Source organism: Hemitrygon akajei, chromosome 7, assembly GCF_048418815.1.
Source record: "Hemitrygon akajei chromosome 7, sHemAka1.3, whole genome shotgun sequence".
Classification (NCBI taxonomy): domain Eukaryota; kingdom Metazoa; phylum Chordata; class Chondrichthyes; order Myliobatiformes; family Dasyatidae; genus Hemitrygon; species Hemitrygon akajei.
Window position 1 is genome coordinate 14,035,654 of NC_133130.1, and position 22,607 is coordinate 14,058,260.

A 22,607-nucleotide genomic window follows, 5' to 3' on the forward strand; every position below is an offset into this window, starting at 1 on the left:
TGAACGAAAGCGTGGTGGGAAAAATGGCTTCTTTCGGGGTTGTAAGATTCTGGAACGATCATGCGTGTGTAAAATCTATTAGTGGTTGGAATTCGCCGAGAGCAACAGTTAGACGCCGAGGCAGCAAAAGTGCTCAGTTTTGATGCCAGTCTCCCCTTGCTGGCACTTTCTCAATAAAATCCTCAGTTGTCTCTGCTCCCGTTCCACGGGGAGTTCAGGTGACGTCTTTGGCCGTTCATCAATTGCCTCTCTTTGGAACGGGAACGTGACCGCCCTTTGTGGACGGACACGAGCCTGCGGTATATAACCAGGAACTTTCAGGCTGTTGACAGTCTGACATCTAGCCAAAGAGGCTCGGGTGCGAGTAACGCATCGCGTCCTTCCTAGCACCGGGTGAGAAATCAAAGTACAGTACTCCGCTAGAGTTCTGCGAAAAGACGAAGATAAAGAAACCTTTCCGCGGCTCCTTCAGCACCAAGGACAGCAACACGCCTTCCTTTCGGTAAGTTTCACGGCGTTCAGATTGGAAACGATCCTTGAATTGGGATCCGGAGGAGGGAGAGAAAGGGAGCAGAGGGCTTGGGGTAATGGGGTGTGTTGAGTAACGTGTTGTTTGGATAGCAGGACACTTCGAAATGGTGATCAAATTCGGCTCCTACTCGGTGACGCTTCTCGCGCTCTTCAACTTTCTCTGTTCCCGGGGATCGGCCTTTCCGGCACTGGGTGGCTACTCCGAACTAAGGTAGGCGATCCTCCCAGTAGGACAGCCCATGGTAATTTTACTTTGAAGATATTTCACAATTTAACTGGTCCAGTTCAAGGTACTAAAACTATATTTTGGCGATGCTTGAAATCTAAAGTAATACATGCAAAATGCTGGAGGAACTCAACAGGTCAGGCAGCATCTGTGGAAAGGAATAAAGAAATCCCGATAAGTTCTGAAGAAGGACTCGGGGCTGAAAAGTTTTTATTCATTTCCATAGATTTAGGAACCTATTAACTTTGCTTTAAATATACCCAATGGCTTGACTCCACAGATTCAGCACTGTCTGGTTGAAAAAAATTCCTCCTCATCTCCGTTCTCAAGGGATGTCCTTGTATTCTGAGGCTGTGCCCTCTTGTCCTAGATTTCCTTGCAAGAGTAAATATCCTCTCAACTTCCACTCTATCTAGGTCTTTCAATGTCTGATGGGTTTCAATGAGATCCCCCTCATTATTTTAAGCTCCAGTGAGTACAGACCCAATCTATATACTCCTCACATGTTAACCCCTTCTCTCCTGGGATCATTCTCGTAACATTCCTCTAGACCCTCTCCAATGCCAGCCCATTCTTTCTTGTACAGACAGCAAGCAGCCAGGTGTGCATTCATTGATAAACCCCCAATACTGTTTAGATGCAGCTTGTGCATTTATTTTTCTCTTGCCTGTGGCTTCAAGGACATTACTTTATTCCAGTGACAAGATTGATTTTTCCTTCTGACTCATAGGCTGGGAGATGCCATTGGGCTTGATGTAAAGAGTGTAGAGGAGCGATCACTGTTACCATCGGACACCGACAGTGACACTTCCGATAGTGAGAAACTCTTCTACCAATTGTCTGCAAACTTCCCGAGGTGAGTAATCAGTTCATTGCTATTGCAGGAGCGTCTGAAGGAGCTGCCAATGCCATTGGCCATTAAGAATCTATCCAGTTATCATCAAGAAGCAATCATGAGTACAGAAATACAAACACGGAATTCTGGAAGAACTCAGGAAGTCATGTAGCACCCATGGAGGGGAATAAAGAGTCGATGTTTCAGACCTGAAAGAAATGAGGGCTGGGGTTGGAGAGCCAGATTAAAAAGGGAGGAGAGGGATGAAGTATGAGCTGGTAGGCAGTAGGTGAGATCGGGTCAGGGGGAAGTTGGATGGGTGGGGCAGGGGGAATGCATTGAGAACCTGGGAAGTGATATGAGGAAGACATAAAGGGCTGGAGAAGAGGGAATCGGATAGCAGAGGAGTGTGTGCTGTACCATGGGAGAAGGGGAAGGAAGTGGGCATCAGTGCACCATGATGGGCAGGGGAGGATAAGAGAACAGGTGAGATGAGACCCAGAAGAGGGAAGATAGAAATTGAGAAGGAGGCGGAGGGAGAAAATACCTGAAGTTAGATGAAGTGATGTTCATGTTGTTAAGAGGTATGGGTATAGGAGAGAGAATGGGTTATCAGAGGGAGGTGTGGAAGCAGGCAGACTGGTGGATTATTCTATGGTCTATGTGTGCAAGCTGTGTAATGTGTGTATGAGTATTTGTCTATGAATATGGAACCCAGAACATTACAGCACAGAACAGGTCCTACAGCCCATAATGTTGTGGTGACCTTTTAACCTACTCTAAGATCAACTTTACCTTTCCCATTCACATAGACCTCCGTTTTTCTATTGTCCATGAGCCTATCTAAGAGTTTCTTACAGCGTACGTCTGTAATATATCTGCCTCTACAACCACCCTCAGCAAAGCATTCCATGCACCCAAAACTCCCTGTAAATGAAAAAATAGCTCCAACATTACTCCATGCTTTCCTCTAAACACATGTTTGTGTTTATGTTGTAAATGCGTGTGGGAGTGTATGTGAGAGAGTCTATTTGTCAGTGTGTGTTTATGTGTGTGCATGAGTATGTATGTGTCTGTGAATGAGTGTGTATTTGGATGTGTCTGAAAGAAAGTGTGAATGCAAGACCATGTGTGCTAGAGAGAGGGAGTGTGTGTGTGCAAGAGAGAGAGAATATGTGTGTACAAAGGAAACGGTGTGTGTGTGTGTGAAAATGTGAGGGAGTGTATGCCAGAGGGAGGATGTGTCTGTACCAGAGAGCAAGTTACAGACAGACAGACAGCTAGAGAGAGAGAGAGAGAGAGAGAGAGAGAGAGAGAGTGAGGTATAGGAAATGGAGTTGTGTGTGCGAGAGATAGCGAGTAGGTGTGTGTGTGTGCGTGTATGTGTGTTTCCCTATAGGAAACATCCTCTCCATATCCTCTCCATATCCACTCCATCTAGACCTCCCAATATTCAATATATTTCAATGAGATCCTCACTCATTATTCCAAACTCAGGTGAGTATAGGCCCAGAGCCATCAAACACTCATATGTTAAACCATCCATTCCCAGAATCATTCTTGTGAACCTCCTCTGAACACTCTCGAATGCCAGCATGATTTTTCTGAGTTAAGAGACTCAAAACTACTCACTATACTCCAAGCACATCCTGAGCAATGCTTTATAAAGCCTCAGCATCACATCCTTGCTCTTACATTCTTGCCCTCTCAAAAGAAATGCTAACAGTGCATATGCCTTCCTTACCTCTAACTCAACCTAAAAGTTAACTTTTAGGGAATTTGTGCAACTGACTTTTGAATGTTCTGCCCATTCAAAACATACTCAATGACTTTACTCCTTCCATCAAAGTGCATGGCCATACTCCCCGGACTATATTCCATCTGCCACTTCTTTGCCCGCTCTCCCAATATCTATAAGTCCTTCTGCACTCTCTGCTTCCTCAGCACTGCAGCAGTCAACTAGAAAACGCACCCTTTATTCTCACTTTTTGCTTCCCACCAGTCATTTGTCTTCAATACATCTAGTTCAATTCCTGTAATACCATGGGCTCTTTTCTTTCCTCATGTGTCAACTTGTCAAAGACCTTTTAATAATACAAGTAAACAACATCCACTGATTCTCCTTTGTCTATTTGTCTGTTATTTCCTCAAAGAATTTCAACAGTTTTGTCAGGCAAGAATTCCCCTTCAGAAAACATGCTCACCATGGCCTATTTTATCATGTGCCTCAAGTACTTGGAAACTTCACCCTTAATAAAGGACTCTAACAATCTTCTCAACCACTAAGATCAGACTAACTAGCCTCTAGTTTCATTTCTTCTGCATCTCTCCCTTCTTGAAGAGTGGAGTGAGGTCCAGTCATCCAGAACCATTCCAGAATCTAGTGATTCTTGAAAGATCATTACTAATGCCTCAACAATCTCTTCTGCTGCCTCGTTTAGAACCCTGGGGTGTTGTCCATCTGGTCCAGGTGATTTATGTACTTTCAGACCTTTCATCTTCCCAAGCATCTGCTCCATTGCAATAGGAACAACACTCACTTCTGCCCTCTGACACTCATGAATTTCTAACATACTGCTGGAACCATCCACAGTGCAGACTGACAGAAAATAATATGTTTCTTTGCCATTACTACCTCTCCACCATCATTTTCCAGTGGTCTCATTTCCATTCTCGCCTCTCTTTTGCTCTTTTTATATTTGAAAAATCTTTTCATATCCTCTGTTATATTATTAGCTAGCTTCCTTCATATTTCATATTTTCTCTCCTTATGAATTTTTTGTTGCCTTCTCAAGATGTACAAAAAAGCTGGATGAACTCAACAGGTCGGGCAGCATCTGTTGAAAGAAGCAGTCAACGTTTCAGGTTGAGACCCTTTGTCAGGACTAAAGAAGGTGCCTTTATAGGTGCCCTATAAAGAAGGTGGAGAGAAGGTGGAAAACCAATCCGAGGAAAGATCAAGGGGTGGGGAGGGAAGCAGGGAGGGGATAGGCAGGAGAGGTGAAGAAGGAATCTAAGGGGAAAGTACTATGGGTAGTAGAAGGCAGAGTCATGAGAGGTGATAGGCAGCTAGAAGAGGAGACAGAGTGAAGGTGGGATGGGGAAGGGAGAGGGAGGGAATTACCGGAAGTTGGAGAATTCGATGTTCATACCAAGGGGCTGGAGACTACCCAGACGGTATATGAGATGTTGTTCCTCCAACCGAAGTTTGGCCTCATCATGGCAGTAGAGGAGGCCATGTATGGACATATCCGAATGGGAATGAGAGGGAGAGTTGAAGTGAGTGGTAACTGGGAGATCCTGTCTGTTGTGACGGACGGAGCGGAGGTGCTCGACGAAGAGGTCCCCCAATCTGCGTCGGGTCTCGCCGATGTAGAGGAGGCCGCAGCGAGAGCACCGGATGCAATAGACGACTCCAGCAGACTCGCAGGTGAAGTGTTGCCTCACCTGGAAGAACTGCTTGGGGCCCTGAATGGTGGTAAGAGATGAGGTGTAGGGACAGGTGTAGCACTTACGCTTGCAATTTACTCTGCCTTCTACTACCCATAGTGGTTTCCCCTTAGATTCCTTCTTCACCTCTCCTGCCTATCCCCTCCTTTCTTTCCCTCCCCCACCCCTTGATCTTTCCTCTGATTGGTTTTTCACCCTCTCCCCACCTTCTTTATAGGGCCCCTGCCCCCTCCTTCTTTAGTCCTGACAAAGGGTTTTGACCTGAAACATTGACTGCTTCTTTCAACGGATGCTGCCCGACCTGCTGAGTTCATCGAGCTTTTTTGTACGTCTTGATTTGACATCAGCATCTGCAGTGCACTTTGTGTTTAGTTGCCTTCTATTGGTTTGTACAAGCTTCCCAATCCTCTAATTTCCCACTAATTTTTGCTGCATTACGCTCTCTCTTTTGCTTATATGCGGTCTTTGAATTCCCTTGTCAGCCATGGTTGCTTCATCTCCCCTTCAGGATATTTCTTCATCTGTGCAATGTATCTATCCTGCACATTCCAAATTGTCTCCAGAAACTCCAGCCATTGTTATTCTGCCAATTATCCGCTTCCAATCAACTTTGGCCAGATCCTCTCTCAAACATCTGAAATTCCCTTTATTTTATTGTAATACTGATACATGTGAATTTATCTTCTCCCTCTAATTGCATGGTGAATTCTATCATTTTATGATCATTGTCTCCTAAGTGTTCCTTTACCTTAAACCCCCTAATCAAACTTGATTCATTACATAACACCTAATCCAAAATCACCAAGTTCTATTAATTTATATCTTTGTTCCTTGCAGTAGAGTAACGCGACACTCTGATGGACTTTTCACCAGTGAGTTCAGCAAAATTCTCAGCAGGGAAGCCGCCAGAAGGTACCTCGCAAAGCTGAAAGGGAAAAGAACCGGGTAAGAGGTTGCAGGGCAGGGTTCGGGGAGTGTGGTGATATTGCTGGTTACATGTACAATAGAGCAAAAGACTGTAAGATATTGGAGAAGAATTAGGCTGTTCACCTAATCAAGTTTACCCACCACTGACATCAAACTTATAGGCCGATAATTGCTAGGTTTACTCTTAGACCCCTTTTTAAGCAATGGAACCACATGAGCAATACGCCAATCCTCCGGCACCATCCCCGTTTCTAATGACATTAGAAATATTTCTGTCAGTGCCCCTGCTACTGCTACTCTAACTTCCCTCAAGGTCCTAGGGAACTCCAGACATATCGTACAGAAAAAGTAATTATGAGAACTAAACAGAAATATTATGAATTAGGTGAAAGATCACATAAGATTCTTGCTTTGCAGCTGAAAACAGAACAGGCTTCTAAAACAATAAATGCAATTAGAACAAGTGCAAATAAGATTACTTATAAACCTTTAGAAATTAATGAAACTTTAAAAAAATTTTATACTGAACTATATCAATCAGAATCACAAAATAAGATTGCCGAGATAGATAAATTTTTATCACAAATATCCCTTACAAAATTAAATTTGGAAGAACATAAAGGATTAGATATGCCCTTTACATTAAAAGAGGTTGAAGAAGCTTTAGGATCACTTCAGAGTAATAAATCCCTAGGAGAAGATGGTTTTCCTCCTGAATTTTATAAAAAATTTAAAGATTTATTAATTCCTCCTTTTATGGAATTAATACATCGTGGAAAGAATGCATAAACTTCCACAATCTTTTTCAACAGTGATCATAACTGTATTGCCAAAAAAAGATAGAGATCCTTTAAAACCAACATCATTCAGGCCTATTTCTTTGTTGAATACAGATTATAAAATAATAGCAAAAATTTTATCTAATAGAATATCTAAATATTTACCAAAATTAATACATATGGATCAAACAGGTTTTATTAAAAACAGACAATCAACAGATAATATAACCCGGTTACTTAGTATAATTCATTTGGCACAAAAAAGAGAGGAAATGAGTGTGGCAGTTGCTTTGGATGCAGAAAAAGCATTTGATAGATTGGAATGGGATTTTTTATTTAAGGTATTGGAAAAATATGAGTTAGGAAAATCTTTTATAAAATGGATTAAAACCTTAAATACTAATCCTCAAGTTAAAGTAGTTACAAATGGTCAGATTTCAACACCATTTTGCTTAACGAGGTCAACTAGACAAGGCTGCCCATTATCACCTGCTTTATTTGTATTGGCAATAGAACCATTAGCTGAATTAATTAGAACAGATTCAGACATTGTGGGCTTTAGAGTTAATCAAGAAGAATATAAGATTAATTTATTTGCTGATGATGTTTTGATTTATTTAACAAACCCATTGCAATCTTTGCAAAGACTATCTTTTAGATTGGAAGAATATGGGAAAATATCAGGGTATAAAGTAAATTGGGATAAAAGTGAAATTTTAACCTTACCAAAGGAAATTATAATCAATGTCGATTAGTAACTCAATTTCGATGCCAATAAATGGGATAAAATATTTAGGTATAAGAGTTGATAATGATGTAAAAAATTTATATAAACAAAATTATTTGCCATTATTAAAAAAAATAAAAGAGGATCATGATAAATGGATGATGTTACCAATAACATTAATAGGTAGAGTTAATGCTGTAAAAATGAATATATTTCCTAGATTGCAATATTTATTCCAAACTTTACCGATACAATTGCCTCAGAAGTTCTTTCAAGAACTGAATAAATATGTAAGGAAATTTCTTTGGAAAGGAAAGATGTCAAGAATATCATTGGAAAAATTGACTTGTAAATTTGATTTAGGAGGGTTACAACTTCCAAATTTTAAGAATTATTATAAAGCAAATCAACTTAGATTTATTGCATCTTTTTTTGATGAAGAAAAACCGGCATGGGTTAGAATAGAATTAGATAAGATAGGAGAAAACATACCAGAAGATTTTATATATAAATGGGAATCCAAATGGATACGGGAAAAAAAAGAATCTCCTATATTAAGACGATTGATTTATGGAATAAGGTAAATATGGATGATGAGATAAAGAAATCTTTATTAGCAAAAAGAACTTTAATTCAAAATAGGCTTATTCCTTTTACAATGGATAATAAACTTTTACATAATTGGTTCCAAAAGGGGATTAAATATATAGGTGATTGTTTTGAAGAAGGTATATTGATGTCATTTGATCAATTAAAAAATAAATATAAAATATCAAACAACATTCTTTTCTGTTATTTTCAATTAAAGGCTTATTTACAAGAAAAGATGGGTCAAACAATGTTAATGCCAAAATCTAGCAAAATAGAAATATTAATTCAAAAAGGAAAAATTAAAAAAATTACATCCTGTATGTACAATTTGATTCAAAAACAGACAATTAAATCAGGAGTTCATAAATCAAGACAAAAATGGGAATCTGATTTGAATATTAAAATTGATGGAAAAAACTGGTCAAGATTATGTTCTGATAGTATGATAAATACAATAAATGTTTGACTTAGATTAGTACAATATAATTTTTACATCAATTTATTATAACACCACAGAAAATAAATAGATTAAATTCAAATATGTCTGACCAATGTTTTTGATGTAATCAAGAAATTGGTACTTTTTTACATTCTACTTGGTCTTGTTTTAAAATTCAATCATTTTGGATAAATCTAAGACTTTTATTGGAACAAATTACTGAAGTTCAACTCCCACATAGTCCAATATTATTTTTATTAGGAGACATTGAAGGGACAATACCGAAACTTAAATTGAATAAGTATCAGAAAAAATTTATAAAAATTGCATTGGCAGTAGCCAAAAAAGTTATCGCAGTTACTTGGAAATCTGACTTATATTTAACTATGGATCATCGGAATAATGAAATATATAGTTGTATTCCACTTGAAAAAATTACATATGATCTAAGAAATGAATATGATATATTTTTGAAAATTTGGCTCCCATACCTACAAAAGATAGGATTAAATACATAGGTCCTTTGAAGATAAAATTATAAAGTAATTGGGAAAAGTAAAAATAAAAATAACAATTATTTTGAACTCCATGGAGCATGTGGGGATCCTCCGATATCCAGGCAATCTTTCTCTTCTTTCTTTCTTTTTTTTTCTTTCTTTAGGTAAGGGTTTAAGGGGGGGGGAGGGTTAAGGGGAGGGTCATTATTATTATTTTTTTCTCTTTCACTATTTTATCATTACATTTATTCTTTGTAATGTTCTAAAAATTTAATAAATATATATTAAAAAAGTCCTAGGGAATATCTTGTCAGGACTTGGAAACTTATCCACTTTTATATTCTTTAAAAGAGCCAGTACTTCCTCTTTTTTAATCATCATAGTTTCCATAACTACCCTACTTGTTTTCCTAACCTTACACAATTCAATATCCTTCTCCTTAGTGAATACCGAAGGAAAGAAATTGTTCAAAATCTCCCCCATCTCTTTTGGTGCCACACATAGCTGTCCACTCTGATTCTCTAAGGGACCAATTTTATCCCTCACTACGTACAAACAAGCTGGATGAACTCAGCAGGTCGGGCAGCATCCGTTGATAGGAGCAGTCAACGTTTCGGGCCGAGACCCTTCGTCAGGACTAAAGAAGGAGGGGGCAGGGGCCCTATAAAGAAGGTTGGGGGAGGGGTAGGTGCAGGTGAAAAACCAATTAGAGGAAAGATCAAGGGATTGGGGAGGGGAAGCAGGGAGGGGATAGGCCAGAGAGGTGAAGAGGGAATGTAAGGGGAAAGCACTATGGGTAGTAGAAGAAGGAAGAATCATGAGAGAGCTGATAGGCAGCTAGAAGAGGAGGCAGAGTGAAAGTGTGATAGGGGAAGGGAGAGGGAGGGAACTACTGGAAGTTGGAGAATTCGATGTTCATACCAAGGGGCTGGAGACAACCCAGACGGTATATGAGGTGTTGCTCCTCCAACCTGAGTTTGGCCTCATCATGGCAGTAGAGGAGGCCATGCATGGACATATCCGAATGGGAATGTGAAGGAGAGTTGAAGTGGGTGGCAACCAGGAGATCCTGTCTGTTGTGGCAGACGGAGTGGAGGTGCTCGACGAAGCGGTCCCCCAATCTGCGTTGGGTCTTGCCGGTGTAGAGGAGGCCGCACCGGGAGCACCGGATGCAATAGATTACCCCAACAGACTCACAAGTGAAGTGTTACCTCACCTGGAAGGACTGTTTGGGGCCTTGAATGGTGGTAAGAGAGGGGTGTAGGGACAGGTATAGCACTTACGCTTGCAGGGATAAGTACCAGGTGGGAGATCTGTGGGGAGGGACGTGTGGACCAAGCAGTCACAGAGGGAATGATCCCTATGGAAAGCAGAGAGGGGTAGAGAGGGAAAGAGAGAGTTTTTCACCTGCACCTTCTCCTTCCCCCCACTTTCTTTATAGGGCCCCTGCCCCCTCCTTCTTCAGTCCTGACGAAGGGTCTCGGCCCAAAACGTTGACTGCTTCTTTCAATGGATGCTGCCCGACCTACTGAGTTCCTTCAGCTTGTTTGTATGTGTTGATTTGACCACAGCATCTGCAGTGTACTTTGTGTTTATCCCTCACTATCCTTTTGCTATTAATATAACTGTAGAAACCCTTTGGATTTATTTTCACCTTACTTGCCAAAGCAAACTCATATCTTCTTTTAGCTTTTCTAATTTCTTTCTTAAGATTCTTTTTACATTCTTTATATTCCTCAAGCACCTCATTTACTCCATGCTGCCTAAATTTATTGTAGATCTCTCTCTTTTTTCGAACCAAGTTTCCAATATCCCTTGAAAACCATGGCTCTCTCAAACTTTTAACCTTTCCTTTCAACCTAACAGGAACATAAAGATTCTGTACCCTCAAAATTTCACCTTTAAATGATCTCAATTTCTCTATTACATCCTTCCCATAAAACAAATTGTCCCAATCCACTCCTTCTAAATCCCTTCGTAGCTCCTCAAAGTTAGCCTTTCTCCAATCAAAAATCTCAACCCTGGGTCCAGTCCTATCCTTCTCCATAATTATATTGAAACTAATGGCATTGTGATCACTGGACCCGAAGTGCTCCCCAACACATACCTCCGTCACCTGACTTATATCATTCCCTAACATGAGATCCAACACTGCCCTTTCTCTAGTTGCAACCTCTATGTATTGTTGCAAAAAACTATCCTGCACACATTTTACAAACTCCAAACCATCCAGCCCTTTTACAGAATAGGCTTCCCAGTCTATGTGCGGAAAATTAAAATCTCCCACAATCACAACCTTGTGCTTACCTGTTTATGATCATATTTGTGAACCTGTTTTGAACCGTCTCCTGTTTCAGCACATCCTTTTGAAGATAAGGGACCCAAAATTGCTCACAAAACTCCAAGTGAGGCCACATCAGTTCTTTATAAAGTCTCAACATTACATCCTTGCTTTTTATATACTAGACCTCTTGAAATGAATGCAAACATCACATTTGTTTTCCTCACCACAGACTCAACCTGCCTGTAGGGAATCCTGAACAAGGACACTCAAATCCCTTTGCATCTCAGATTTTTGTAATTTCTCTCCACTTAGAAATTATTAACCCTTTGATTACTTCTACCAAACTGTATAAGCATGACCATATACTTCCTGACACTCTATTCCATCTGCCACTTCATTGCCTAGTCGCCTTATCTGGTTAAGTCCTTCTGTAGCCTCTCTACTTTTTCAAAACTACCTGCCCCTCAACCTTTCTTCGTATCATCTGAAAACTTTGCAACAAAGCCATCAATCCCATCATTTAAATCATTGACATATAACCTAAAAAGATTAAGTCCCAACACAGATCCCTGTGGAAAACAACTGGTGACCAGCAGCCAACCAGCAAAGGTTTCCTTCATTCCCACACCTTGTCTCCTGCCAATTAGACACCGTTGTATCCATGCTAGAATCTTTCCTGTAATACCATGGGCTCATAGCTTGTTAAGCAGCCCCATATATGGCAGCTTGTCAAAGGGCTTCTGAAAATCCAAGTACACAACATCAACCAATTCTCCTTTTTCTATCCTGCTTGTTATTTCTTCAAAGAATTCCAACAGATTTGGGAGGCAAGGTTTTCCTTGAGGAAACCATACTGATTATGGCCCATTTTAACATCTGTCTCCAAGTACCACATCCTCAACAAGCCACTCCAACATCTTCCCAAACACTGAGGTCAGACTAACAGGCCTATCATTTCCTTTCTTCTGCCTCTCTCTCTTCCTGAAGAGTGAAGTGACATTTGCAATTTTCTAGTCTTCTGAAACCATGCTAGAGTCTAGTGATTCTTGAAAGATCATTATTAATGCCTCCGCAATCTCTTCAGCCACCTCTTTCAGAACTCGTAGGTGTAGACCATCTGGTTCAGGTCACATCTACATTGAGACCATTCAGTTTCCCTTTAATCTTCTCTCTAGTAATGGTAACTTCACAGTTACCATTTGTAGGCCAGCTCCTTACTAATGTTTGGGAGTCTGTATACAACTCCCATCAGGGTCTTTTTACCCTTGCAAATCCTTAGCTCTATCCACAGTGATCCAACACCTTCTATGTCACCTCTTTCTAATGATTTGATTTCATTTTTTACCAACTGAGCAATACCTTCCCTACCTTCCTGTCTATCCTTTCAATACATTGCGTATCCTTGGATATTAAACTCCCAGTTATAATCTCCTTTCTACCACAATTCAGTTACGCCTACAATGTCATACATGCCAATCTGTGATAGTGCTACAAGTTTATCTAGATTTCAGTGACCATCACAATATATTAACATGGGAAGTGTGTGGCTGACGAGTTTCTAATGGAATGCCTGATGTGTTTCATGACATACTCACTATTTTGTGAGGTACTGGTGCCCTTACAAATCAAGAACCTGTCAACCTCATACTCATTGATGAGGCGTCCACAGCCACTTGTGGCAATGATTTCCACAGATTCACCAGCCTCGGGTAAAGATATTCCTCCTTATCTCTGTTTTTTGCATTCTGATGCTCTGCCCTCTGCTCCTATGTCTCTATAGAGGATTGAAACTTTTAGGTGAAGGGATAATTTCATAGAATGTCTGAATAACGATGAACTCTTTGAATTGACATGTGGTAGAAGACACTGACAGCAATGATTATTTGTCTTTTTGTCAAAGTCAGGTTTATTGTCTTCTGCACAATTACATGTCTGCAGAGGTGCATTGGAACATTTACTTGTAGCAGTATCATGGGCACATAATGTTAGTGACACAAAACAAATGAAAGATAAATTATACATCTTCTGCAAGAAAGAACACAATTACAACAGAAACATCCATTTCAGTGGAAATCGATCTAAGTGATCATAGTGTTGCAGAACTGTAGTGATCAGGGTTGTGCCAGTTGGTTCAAGAGCTGAATAGTTGAAGGGAAGTAACTGAACCTGGTGGTGTGGGACTTCAGACTTCTGTAGCTCCTGCCCAATGGTAGCTATGAGAAGATGCCATGGCCTGGATAGTGGTGATCCCTGAAGATCGCTCTTGCCTTCTTGAGGCAACACTTCCTGTAGATACAGCCGATGATGGGGAGGGATGTATTTGTGATGTAATGGGCTCAGTCCACTCCTCTTTCATTCATGAGGCAGAGTGTCATGGTTTTGAAGGAACAAAATTGATTATATTTCAATGTAGAATTGGATAGTTGAAACTTATAGAGCATTGGGGAAAGACTTGTTTTTGTAAGCGAGCTCTTTCTCAGACCCAACAGAGGCTTGATTAGAAAATTACTCTTTTCTGTTGCCTTTATCTCTAACTAGCTACAGTGTCATGGAGAGTGTGCTGCATATTATTGAACGTTTTTTCCTTCAGTAGTTGTTTTAAAGGGTGTTCTTTGGTGTTACTAGTCAATATTTCACCATAATATCAGAATCATAGACAGATGGAGTAATACAGCTTGGAAACAAGCCCTTTGGCCCACGGGCCATGGTGAGGAAGAATCCTCCCTTCAAGTTCAGTTGCCCCCTTTCAGCCCATAATCCTCCAGGTGCCTCCCCTTCACGTACCTGTCCAAATGTTGCTCTTGACCACTTTCTCTGGCAGCTCGTTCCAGCTACTCACTACCCTCCGTGTGACGAAGTCACCTTTCAGGTCTCTGCCCTTCTCTTGTACCTGTGCCCACTTGTTTTGAACACCCCCATTCCAAAGGAAAAGGCAACCATAACAATACCCTCCATGAATTTATTACCTTCACTGAGGTCACCCCCTTCATACTCATCAAAATATCCAGAGTGGCCAGCCTTCCCCTATAGCTCGGGCTCTCTAGTCCAGGCAGCATCTTCATAAATCTCTTCAGCACCCTCCCCAACTTAAGAACATCTTTCCTGTAACACTGGTGATTCACTGGAAGGAATGGTAGATATTATAGTACTATCAAATATATTCCAAAAGTATACTCATGTATTAAACTAAAACCCTCTGAGTGGATATCTTACTGTGTGTAATGTGTTTCAACAAGGGCTGGGGTTAGTTCTTAAGGAAGAGATTTATTCCGCAACTGGCCATGTACTTGGCTCTCATACCCAGGACTAACATAAGTTTTGCTGGATTAAACAGCCTAGGAGCACCCAAACGTGAGATCGATGACGCCTTTGCTGACAATTACAGTCGTTTCCAGAGGGAGGTAGCGCTGAAGAAGTTGATCGACAACTTATTGAACAGCAAGAAAAGGTAATGAAAGGAAACTTAAACCAATGATAAGAATCAAAGTGAAGTTTCAAATTCTCTCTCTCTGCTTCCAAGCCACCCCATGGTTTTTCCATCACCCATGACCGCTGAAGACTCGTTCACACAGGCATCTTCGCTGTATTTATGTTCCAATTTCTCTGACTTCTGAGTCTTAATCACAGCAGCATGTCTTCATCCCTGGACCTCCTTCCAGTCCTTCTGTAAATAATCTATAAATATGTCAGAAGCAAAGGACAGAGGTGTAAGTGAATGATAAGGTGGGGAGAGGGGATCTGAAGATAACCCATGACTGTGTGGTTAGCCATACATCAAATACCATCTATAAATTTGCTGAAGATACAACCATTTTTGGTGGAATCTCAGGTAGAGGTGAGCTGACATACAGGAGCGAGATATATCAGCTAGTTGAGTGGTGTCTCAGCAACAACCTTGCATTCAATGTCAGTAAGACAAAAGAGCAGATTCTGGACTTCAGGAAGGGTAAGACGAGGGAACACAGAGCAGGATCAGTAGAGGAGAGAGTGAGCAATTTCAAGTTCCTGGGTGTCAAGATCGCTGAGGATCTAACCCGGTTCCAACATATCGATGTATCTATAAAGAAGGCAAGACAGAGGCCATATTTCATTAGGAGTTTAAAGAAATTGGGTTTGTCAACTAAAATACCTGAAAACCTGCATAGATGTACCATGGAGAGCATCCTGACAGGTTGTGTCAATCTCTGGTATAGTGCGGGGGGAGGGGGGGGAGGGGGAGGGGTTGCAACTGCACTGGATCAAAAGAAGCTCCAGAAAGTTGTAAAATTATTCAGCTCCATCTTGTGTACTGGCCTCCATAGCACCCAAGACATCTTCAAGAAGTAGTGCCTCTGAAAGGCAATGTCTATTATTAAGGGCCAGCATCACCCAGGACATACCCACTTCTCATTGTTACCGTCAGGGAGGAGGTACAGGAGCCTGAAGACACACACTCAGTGATTCAGGAACAGCTTCTTCCCCTCTGCCACCTGATTTCCAAATAGAAATTGAACCCATGAGCACTACCTCACTTATTTTAATATATGCTATTTCAATTTCTGCGTTATTTTTAATCTATTCTATATCTATATATACTTACTGTAATTGAGTTACTTATTTATTTTTCCTTTGTTTTCCATATTATGATGTATTGCATTGAACTGCTGCTGCTAAGTTTACAAAGTTAACAAATGCCAGTGATAATAAGCCTGATTCTGATTTTCCTTTTCACATCATAAGACCATAAGACATAGGAGCAGAGTTAGTCCATTCATCCCATTAAGCCTGCACTGCCATTTCATCATGGCTGATTTATTATCCCTCTCAACCCCATTCTCATGCCTCCTCCTTGTAACCTACCATGCCCTAACTGATCAAGAACTTATTAACCTCTATTTTAAATATATCCAGTGACCTGGCCTCCATAGCTGTCTGAGACAATGAATTCCACAGATTCACCACTCTCTGGATGAAGAAACTACTTGTTATCTCAATTCTAAAGGGACATCCCTCTACTTTAATGTTTGGGGATAATTATATTCAGGTTCATCGTTGTTTAGCCCTGATTTCTTGTGGCCACGTGTATAATTTCAATGTTTAAGTATCTGATTCACTTACAGGTGTTGTATGCATTGATGTGTTAAGATTCATTATGTCACTTACTTCAGTGCAGATGGGTTTTGAATGTGCATTAGTTTAAGGAAATTACATCGTGGCATCAGGTAAATTGGCCCAATCAGTGTTTGTGTTCAACTCCCACACAGAACGCCTGCTAATACCTTGTACCGTTCACCTCTTCTGATCAGTCCTATTCCTGAGTGTGTCACCATCAGCTCAGCTTTATCATTAACTCAGATCTTGCAATCCACAGGCTTTCAATCCTCTACACTGCTCCTCCCTCCCACTGTATGATAGTGTACCACTATGTCAGGACTGCAGAGAATTAAAGGTACTTTAGAAATGGACCCTGTAATTGTACTGTGCGTTCAACTCATGTGCTTTTGTAATTCTCAGGCCCAGAATCAGAATTAGGTGTATTATCATTGACTTCCATCATGAAATCTGCTGTAGTACAATAAGGAATATATAAAAGATGATAGTGTAAAATGAGAGCAAGATAGTGAGGTAGCCTTCACTGAGCAATTTGATGGTGGACGGAAGAAGCTGTTCCTCAAGCGTTCATGGAGTGATGAGATGAGGGCACATTCTAAGTGGTGGTGATCCTTAATGATGGATCCTGCTATCTTGAGGCATCACGTTTTGAGAAATCCTCAATGCTGGGCAGACTTGTGATCATGATGGAAACAGCTGAGTTTATAACCCTCTTCTGATTTTTCTGATCTTATGAATTGTTGTTTCCAAACCACTTTGCGATGCAACTATTTAGAATGCTCCTCACCATGCATCCATAGGAAATTGCAAGGATCTTTAGATCTCCTCAAACACCCAATCAAGTGTAGCTGCTGATGTGCCTTCTTCAGAATTACAGCAGCATTTTGGGACCACAATAGACACCCTGAAACTTGAAGGCTGATTTTTAAATTTAGACAACCAAATACCATTGGAATTAAATTATTAACATCAATATTGGTGCTGATGAAGTGACTGGATTGTTCGAGAAACTCTTCAGCACTGTCCTATAGAGCCGGGAGTCTGATTTCCTGTGCAGGTTTGAAGTATGCAAGCATTTCTGCCAATGAAGAAGATGGACATAATTTACTGGCTGGGTCTCCATCAGCCACATCTTCTGAATGGACCAGAGCTTGTATGAAACAATGACCCAAGCTAGGCAAGATGAATGCACCAACATTGAGCCTGCCTAACCTCTGAAATAACTCTTTCAACAGCCTGGAAGATCTGAACTTAGACAACCTCTTGGACACCGTGTCAGTTGGTGAGAACTAGACAGTGCAGACCTTTTGAATTACTCTCCACCTTTGGTGAGTTCAACCTCTAGCAAGTAGTGTGTATGAGATACAGTTGTGTATGCCGTCTTCAAATTCACATCAACATTTGCAATGGTAAATCTATGTAGATATAGACTGTTAAATTGGGGAACTGTTGGTTCTCTGTATATTATGGAGAGTAGGCTAATACAGACGGTTGGTGTTTAATTTCTATGGCCTTTAGACACAATTACTATCACACACTGCGGCATGATGCTTTGATCAGACTCATAGAGTCATAGACCAACAGAGCACAGAAACAGGCTCTTTGGTCCATCTAGTCCATGCTGAACTATTACTTTGCCTAGTTCAATCAACCTGTGCCTGCACCATAGCCCTCCATGCCCATCCCAAACATGTGGTTATCCAAACTTATCTTAAGTTTTGCAATCGAACCCACATCCACCACTTCCGCTGGCAGCTCAATCCACACTCTCATTACCCTCTGAGTGAAGAGGTTTCATGTCATGTTCCCCTTAATCATTTCACCTTTCACCCTTCACCCATGACCTCAATTTCCGATCTCTCTCAACTCCTGTGGAATAGGCCTGCTTGCATTTACTCTCCCTACACCCTTCATAATTTTGTATCCCTCTATCAAATCTCCCATCAATCTTCTACATTCTAGGGAATAAAGTTCTAATCTATCCAAACTTTCCCTTAAAAATCAGGTCCTCAGGTATCAACAACATCCTTATAAACCTTCTCTGTATTCTTTCAATCTGCTTGATATTTTTTCAAGCAGGTAGGTGACTAATCTCCACACTGTACTCCAATTTAGGACTCACTAATGTCTTATAAAACTTCAGAATTACTTCCCAACTCATATACTCAATTCTTTGGTTTATGAAGGCCAATGTACCAAAAGCAATCATTATGACCCTATCTATCTGCGATTCCACTTTCAAGAAATGATGCATCTGTATTCATAGAAGCTCAGTGCCTTGCTGTTCAGAATAAGATCTTTGCATTTAAATTAGGATTGAACTGCTGTAAAATTGCTTTAATATTTCAGCCATTCAAGTAGCTTAGGTAATGAGTCATGGTCCCCATATACCATCACCTTAAACTGAATCATCTCTGAAATTAGAAGTTCCAGAAGAAAGCACTAGAGGGCAACAAGGAACAGGAACTAAACAGTGAAAACACAAAAATACAACTGCAGATGCAGTGGATCAAAGAATACGTACACAACGCTAGGGTCCTGATGAAGGGTCTCGGCCTGAAACGTCGGCTACTCTTTTCTCACGGATGCTGCCGGACCTGCTGAGTTCTTCCAGCGTTGTGTACGTACTAAACAGTGAACTTGCCTGCAACACCCACACACCAGAATGGATTTAAAAGAAGAGAATTCCTGTATTTGTTAAATGGGTTTATCATCTGCCTGACAGACTCTGGAAACCAAGTTCACTGCTCTGCCATGCTAGACAGATATAAGGTCAAACTGAAGAATTCACTCTGGGCAGTGAATATCACAGTTAGGGATAGAATATCTGCTGCATGACCTGTCATTCCCCTCACAGTAGCTCTTCCCTACGAACGTAGAGCCGTTCAGTCCCTGTGGAATGGACCAGTGCACATCTTGGCATCGAGCTAGTGTGTGTGACTTTTGAAAACAACTCAAATACTTCACTTTGGCATGGTCCCATTGGAATTTGATAGAAATATAGTTGTGGCAATACTTTCAAACTAGAGTTTGCCTTAGTTATTGAATCTGAATCAGGTTTATTATCACCCACATATGTCGTGAAATTTCTTGTTTTTCAGCAGCAGGACAGTGCGACATGTGAAATATGCTATAAATTACCATAAGATATACTTATACATATAAAATTAAATATGTAGTGCAAATGAGAACAAAAATACTTTGGATTAATTGTTCATGAGCTCATTGTCCATGAGGAAACATGATGTGGAGGGGAAGAAGCTGTTCCTAAAATGTTGAGTGTGTGTCTTCAGACTCCTGTACCTTCTCCTTGATGATAACAATGTGAAAAGGGCATAGCCTGGGTGATGGGGCTCCTTAATGATGGATGCTGCCTTTTTGAGGCATAGTCTTTTGAAGATGGTCTCGATGCTGGGCGGCTGAAGTGCCCCTGGTGGAGCAGGCTGTGTTTGCAACTTTCTGTAGCTTTTTCCAATCCTGTGCAGTGGCCCTTCCATACCAGACAGTGATGCAGTGAGTTAGAATGTTCTCCACAATACTTCTGTAAAAATGTGCTAGAGTCTTTAGTGACACAGCAAATCTCCTCAAACTTCTAATGAAATATAGCTGCTGTCGTGCCCTTTTCATAATTGCATCAATATGTTGGATCCTGGATAGATCTGAACTGTTTACACCCAGGAACATGAAACTCTCACCTTTTCCAGGACTGACACCTTACTAAGGACTGGGGTGCTTACCCTTCCTTAACTCTACAATCACCTTCAACCAATTATCGAAAAGTTGCTAATAGCCAGGACCAAGCATTTTATAGTTACACATTCCACTAATTAAAGTCTGCCATCCTGAATAATATCCCAAAAGAGAAATGCTGGGGAGGTTTCAATGTATCTGGTACATATAGTAGTTTCACCACATCTGTTTGAGTTGTCCTGATGAAAACAGCTACAGACAGTTTGTGACGAGGGTTTGAGGGGCACAATTTTTCTGTTACACACTACCTGTTAAAAGAGGCTGGAACATTTCTGACAGTAAACAGCTTCAGTTAATAAAAGAACTACGTGGACTAATGCCTGGCATTCTTGCTTTAAGCAGAACCCCTGAAGAAAGTCCTAGTTACCTCCTGAACGGAAAAACTGCACACAGCCTTTTTCGACGATTGATCTCGTGAAGAAGCCGATCTGTTTCAAACTCCAAACCAACATGTTGTACAGTGAATGTTCTGGTGTCCAATGTAGTTGTTCATAAATGAGAGTCACTGTTTACACACTGTAAATAACATCCTTTTGCTTTTGTCAAATTCTGTGTATAGTTTGTCTCTATCTCTGTCTATTAGCTTTGGACTGAGATACCCTCTGTAATGTTACACTTCGTTGTTATCCTTGTACTAATAAATGTATTGCAAGTAACTCGTGAAGACTGTATTTTACTGTGTTTAACAGTCATAAAGAAATATCCTCTTTCCTTTAGACTTTAACAGGTTGCAAGTATAGGCAAGTAGGAACAAATGAGGTGCTTGTGGAGTCTAAAAAATGTAAGAAAACACTTATGAAAGAAATCAGGAGGGCTGAAAGAATGCATTAGCAGTCTACGTGATGGAGAATCCTAAGGGATTTTACAAATATGTTCAGAGCAAAATGATTGCAAGGGACAAAATTGTTCCTCTGGAAGATCAGAATGGTAACCCAAATATGGAACAAAAACAGATGGGGGGAGATCTTAAATAAACTTTTTTCATCTGTATTTACTCAGGAGCCAGACACAGAGTCTATAGAAGTGAGGCAGAGCAGCATCAACTTCATGGACCCTGTACAGATTATAGAGGAGGAGGTGTTTGCTACCCTGAGGCAAATCAGAGTGGATAAATCCCCAGGACCTAACATAGTGTTCCCAGGGTCCCTACGGGAGGCAAGTGCAGAAATTGCTGGGGCTCTAGCAGAAATATTTAAATCATCCTTAGCAACAGGAGAGAGGAGAGATACCAGAGGATTGGCGGATAGCCAATGTCGCAGTGCTTGAGTCTTTGGAGCTGAGTCTGTGTCTGTGGCTCAGAAGAAGAAGAGGCACACTGTGGAGATAGGGGATTCATTAACAGGGGAACGGACAGGAGGTTCTGTGGGTGGGATCAAGATTCCTGGATGGTATGTAGCTTCCTGGGTACCAGGGTACAGGATATCTCAGATCAAGTCCTCAGCACTCTTAAGTGGAATGGTGAACGGCCAGAAGTCGTGGTCCACGTAGGTACCAATGGCATTGGTAGGACAAGTGACGAGGTTCTGCATAGGGGGCTATGTGCTAAGTTAAAGGGTAGGACCTTCAGGACTGTAATCTCAGGATTGCTGCCATAGCATATGCCAATGAGGGCAAAACTAAGAAGGTAATACAGTTTAATACATGGCTATGTAGCTGGTGTAGGAGGGAGGACATAAGAATTTTGGATCATTGAGATCTCTTCCAGGGAAGGTGGGACCTGTTCAGAAGAGATGGTTTGCACCTGAATTGGAGGGGGACTAATAGCCTAGAGGGAAGACTTGTTAATGGTGGGGTTTAAACTTGAGTTGAGTTGCGAGTGTCCTGAGGTGCCTATATTTTAATGCAAGAAGGAAAGGTGGATAACAGTGCTGAAAGTGATGCAGCTGGTTCACAAATGGAGGCAATGTGTAGTGAAGGGAGGCTATTGATAGGGGAAAATTACAGTGAACAGGATGAGTTGTAATGTAAAAGGCAGATAAAATGGAAAAGACTGAATACAGGACTGAAGGTGTGGTATCTGAATGCGCATAGTATATGGAATAAGGTAGATGAACTTGCAGCACTGTTGTTGATTGGCAGGTTTGATGTTGCAGGTTTCAACCACTGAATCATGGTTGAAAGAAGATTATAGCTGGGAGCCTAGTGGCCAAGGAGCCATATTCTATCAAAGGGATAGGCAGAAAGGCAGAAGGGGTGGCATAGGTCTATTGATAAAAAATGAAATGAAATCATCAGGAAGAGGTGACATAGGGTCAGAAGGTGTCGAATCATTGTGGATAGAGCTGAGGAACTGCAGGGGTAAAATGACCCTGATGGGAGTCGTATACAGACATCCAAGCTGCAGTAGGAAGGATATGGTTCACAAATTACAATGGGAGATAGAAATGTGTGCCAAAAGGACAATATTACAAAAGGCATTGGGGATTTCAATGTGCAGGTACATTGGGAAAATCAGGTGGGTGCTGGATTAGAAGAGGGGG

At 40.9% G+C, this 22,607-nt stretch overlaps 1 protein-coding gene across 4 annotated transcripts; it reads left to right on the forward strand.

The window, feature by feature from the left end:
- Nucleotides 1–248: 248 nt before the first annotated feature.
- On the forward strand, nt 249–20,783 carry LOC140729961 (VIP peptides-like). 4 transcript variants are annotated; one of them, XM_073050138.1, is made up of 7 exons: nt 266–502; nt 622–742; nt 1,488–1,613; nt 5,880–5,987; nt 14,591–14,734; nt 17,613–17,705; nt 20,470–20,783. In XM_073050138.1, the coding sequence occupies exons 2-6, from the start codon at nt 636–638 to the stop codon at nt 17,668–17,670; spliced, it is 543 nt and encodes a 180-aa protein (XP_072906239.1). In that variant the 5' UTR covers nt 266–502; nt 622–635; the 3' UTR covers nt 17,671–17,705; nt 20,470–20,783. The 4 variants fall into 4 exon arrangements, with proteins under 4 accessions (XP_072906237.1, XP_072906238.1, XP_072906239.1 ...); XM_073050136.1 differs by lacking the exon at nt 17,613–17,705 and having other exon boundaries at nt 249–502; XM_073050137.1 differs by lacking the exon at nt 17,613–17,705 and having other exon boundaries at nt 250–502; nt 625–742.
- Nucleotides 20,784–22,607: the final 1,824 nt, after the last annotated feature.

Bases quoted from the DNA above. Each gene is read 5' to 3' on its own strand.
- LOC140729961 (XM_073050136.1), top strand. From the start codon at position 636: ATGGTGATCAAATTCGGCTCCTACTCGGTGACGCTTCTCGCGCTCTTC. The intron at 743-1,487 runs GTAGGCGATCCT...TCTGACTCATAG, and splicing joins GGTGGCTACTCCGAACTAAG to GCTGGGAGATGCCATTGGGC. The intron at 5,988-14,590 runs GTAAGAGGTTGC...TCTCATACCCAG, and splicing joins CTGAAAGGGAAAAGAACCGG to GACTAACATAAGTTTTGCTG.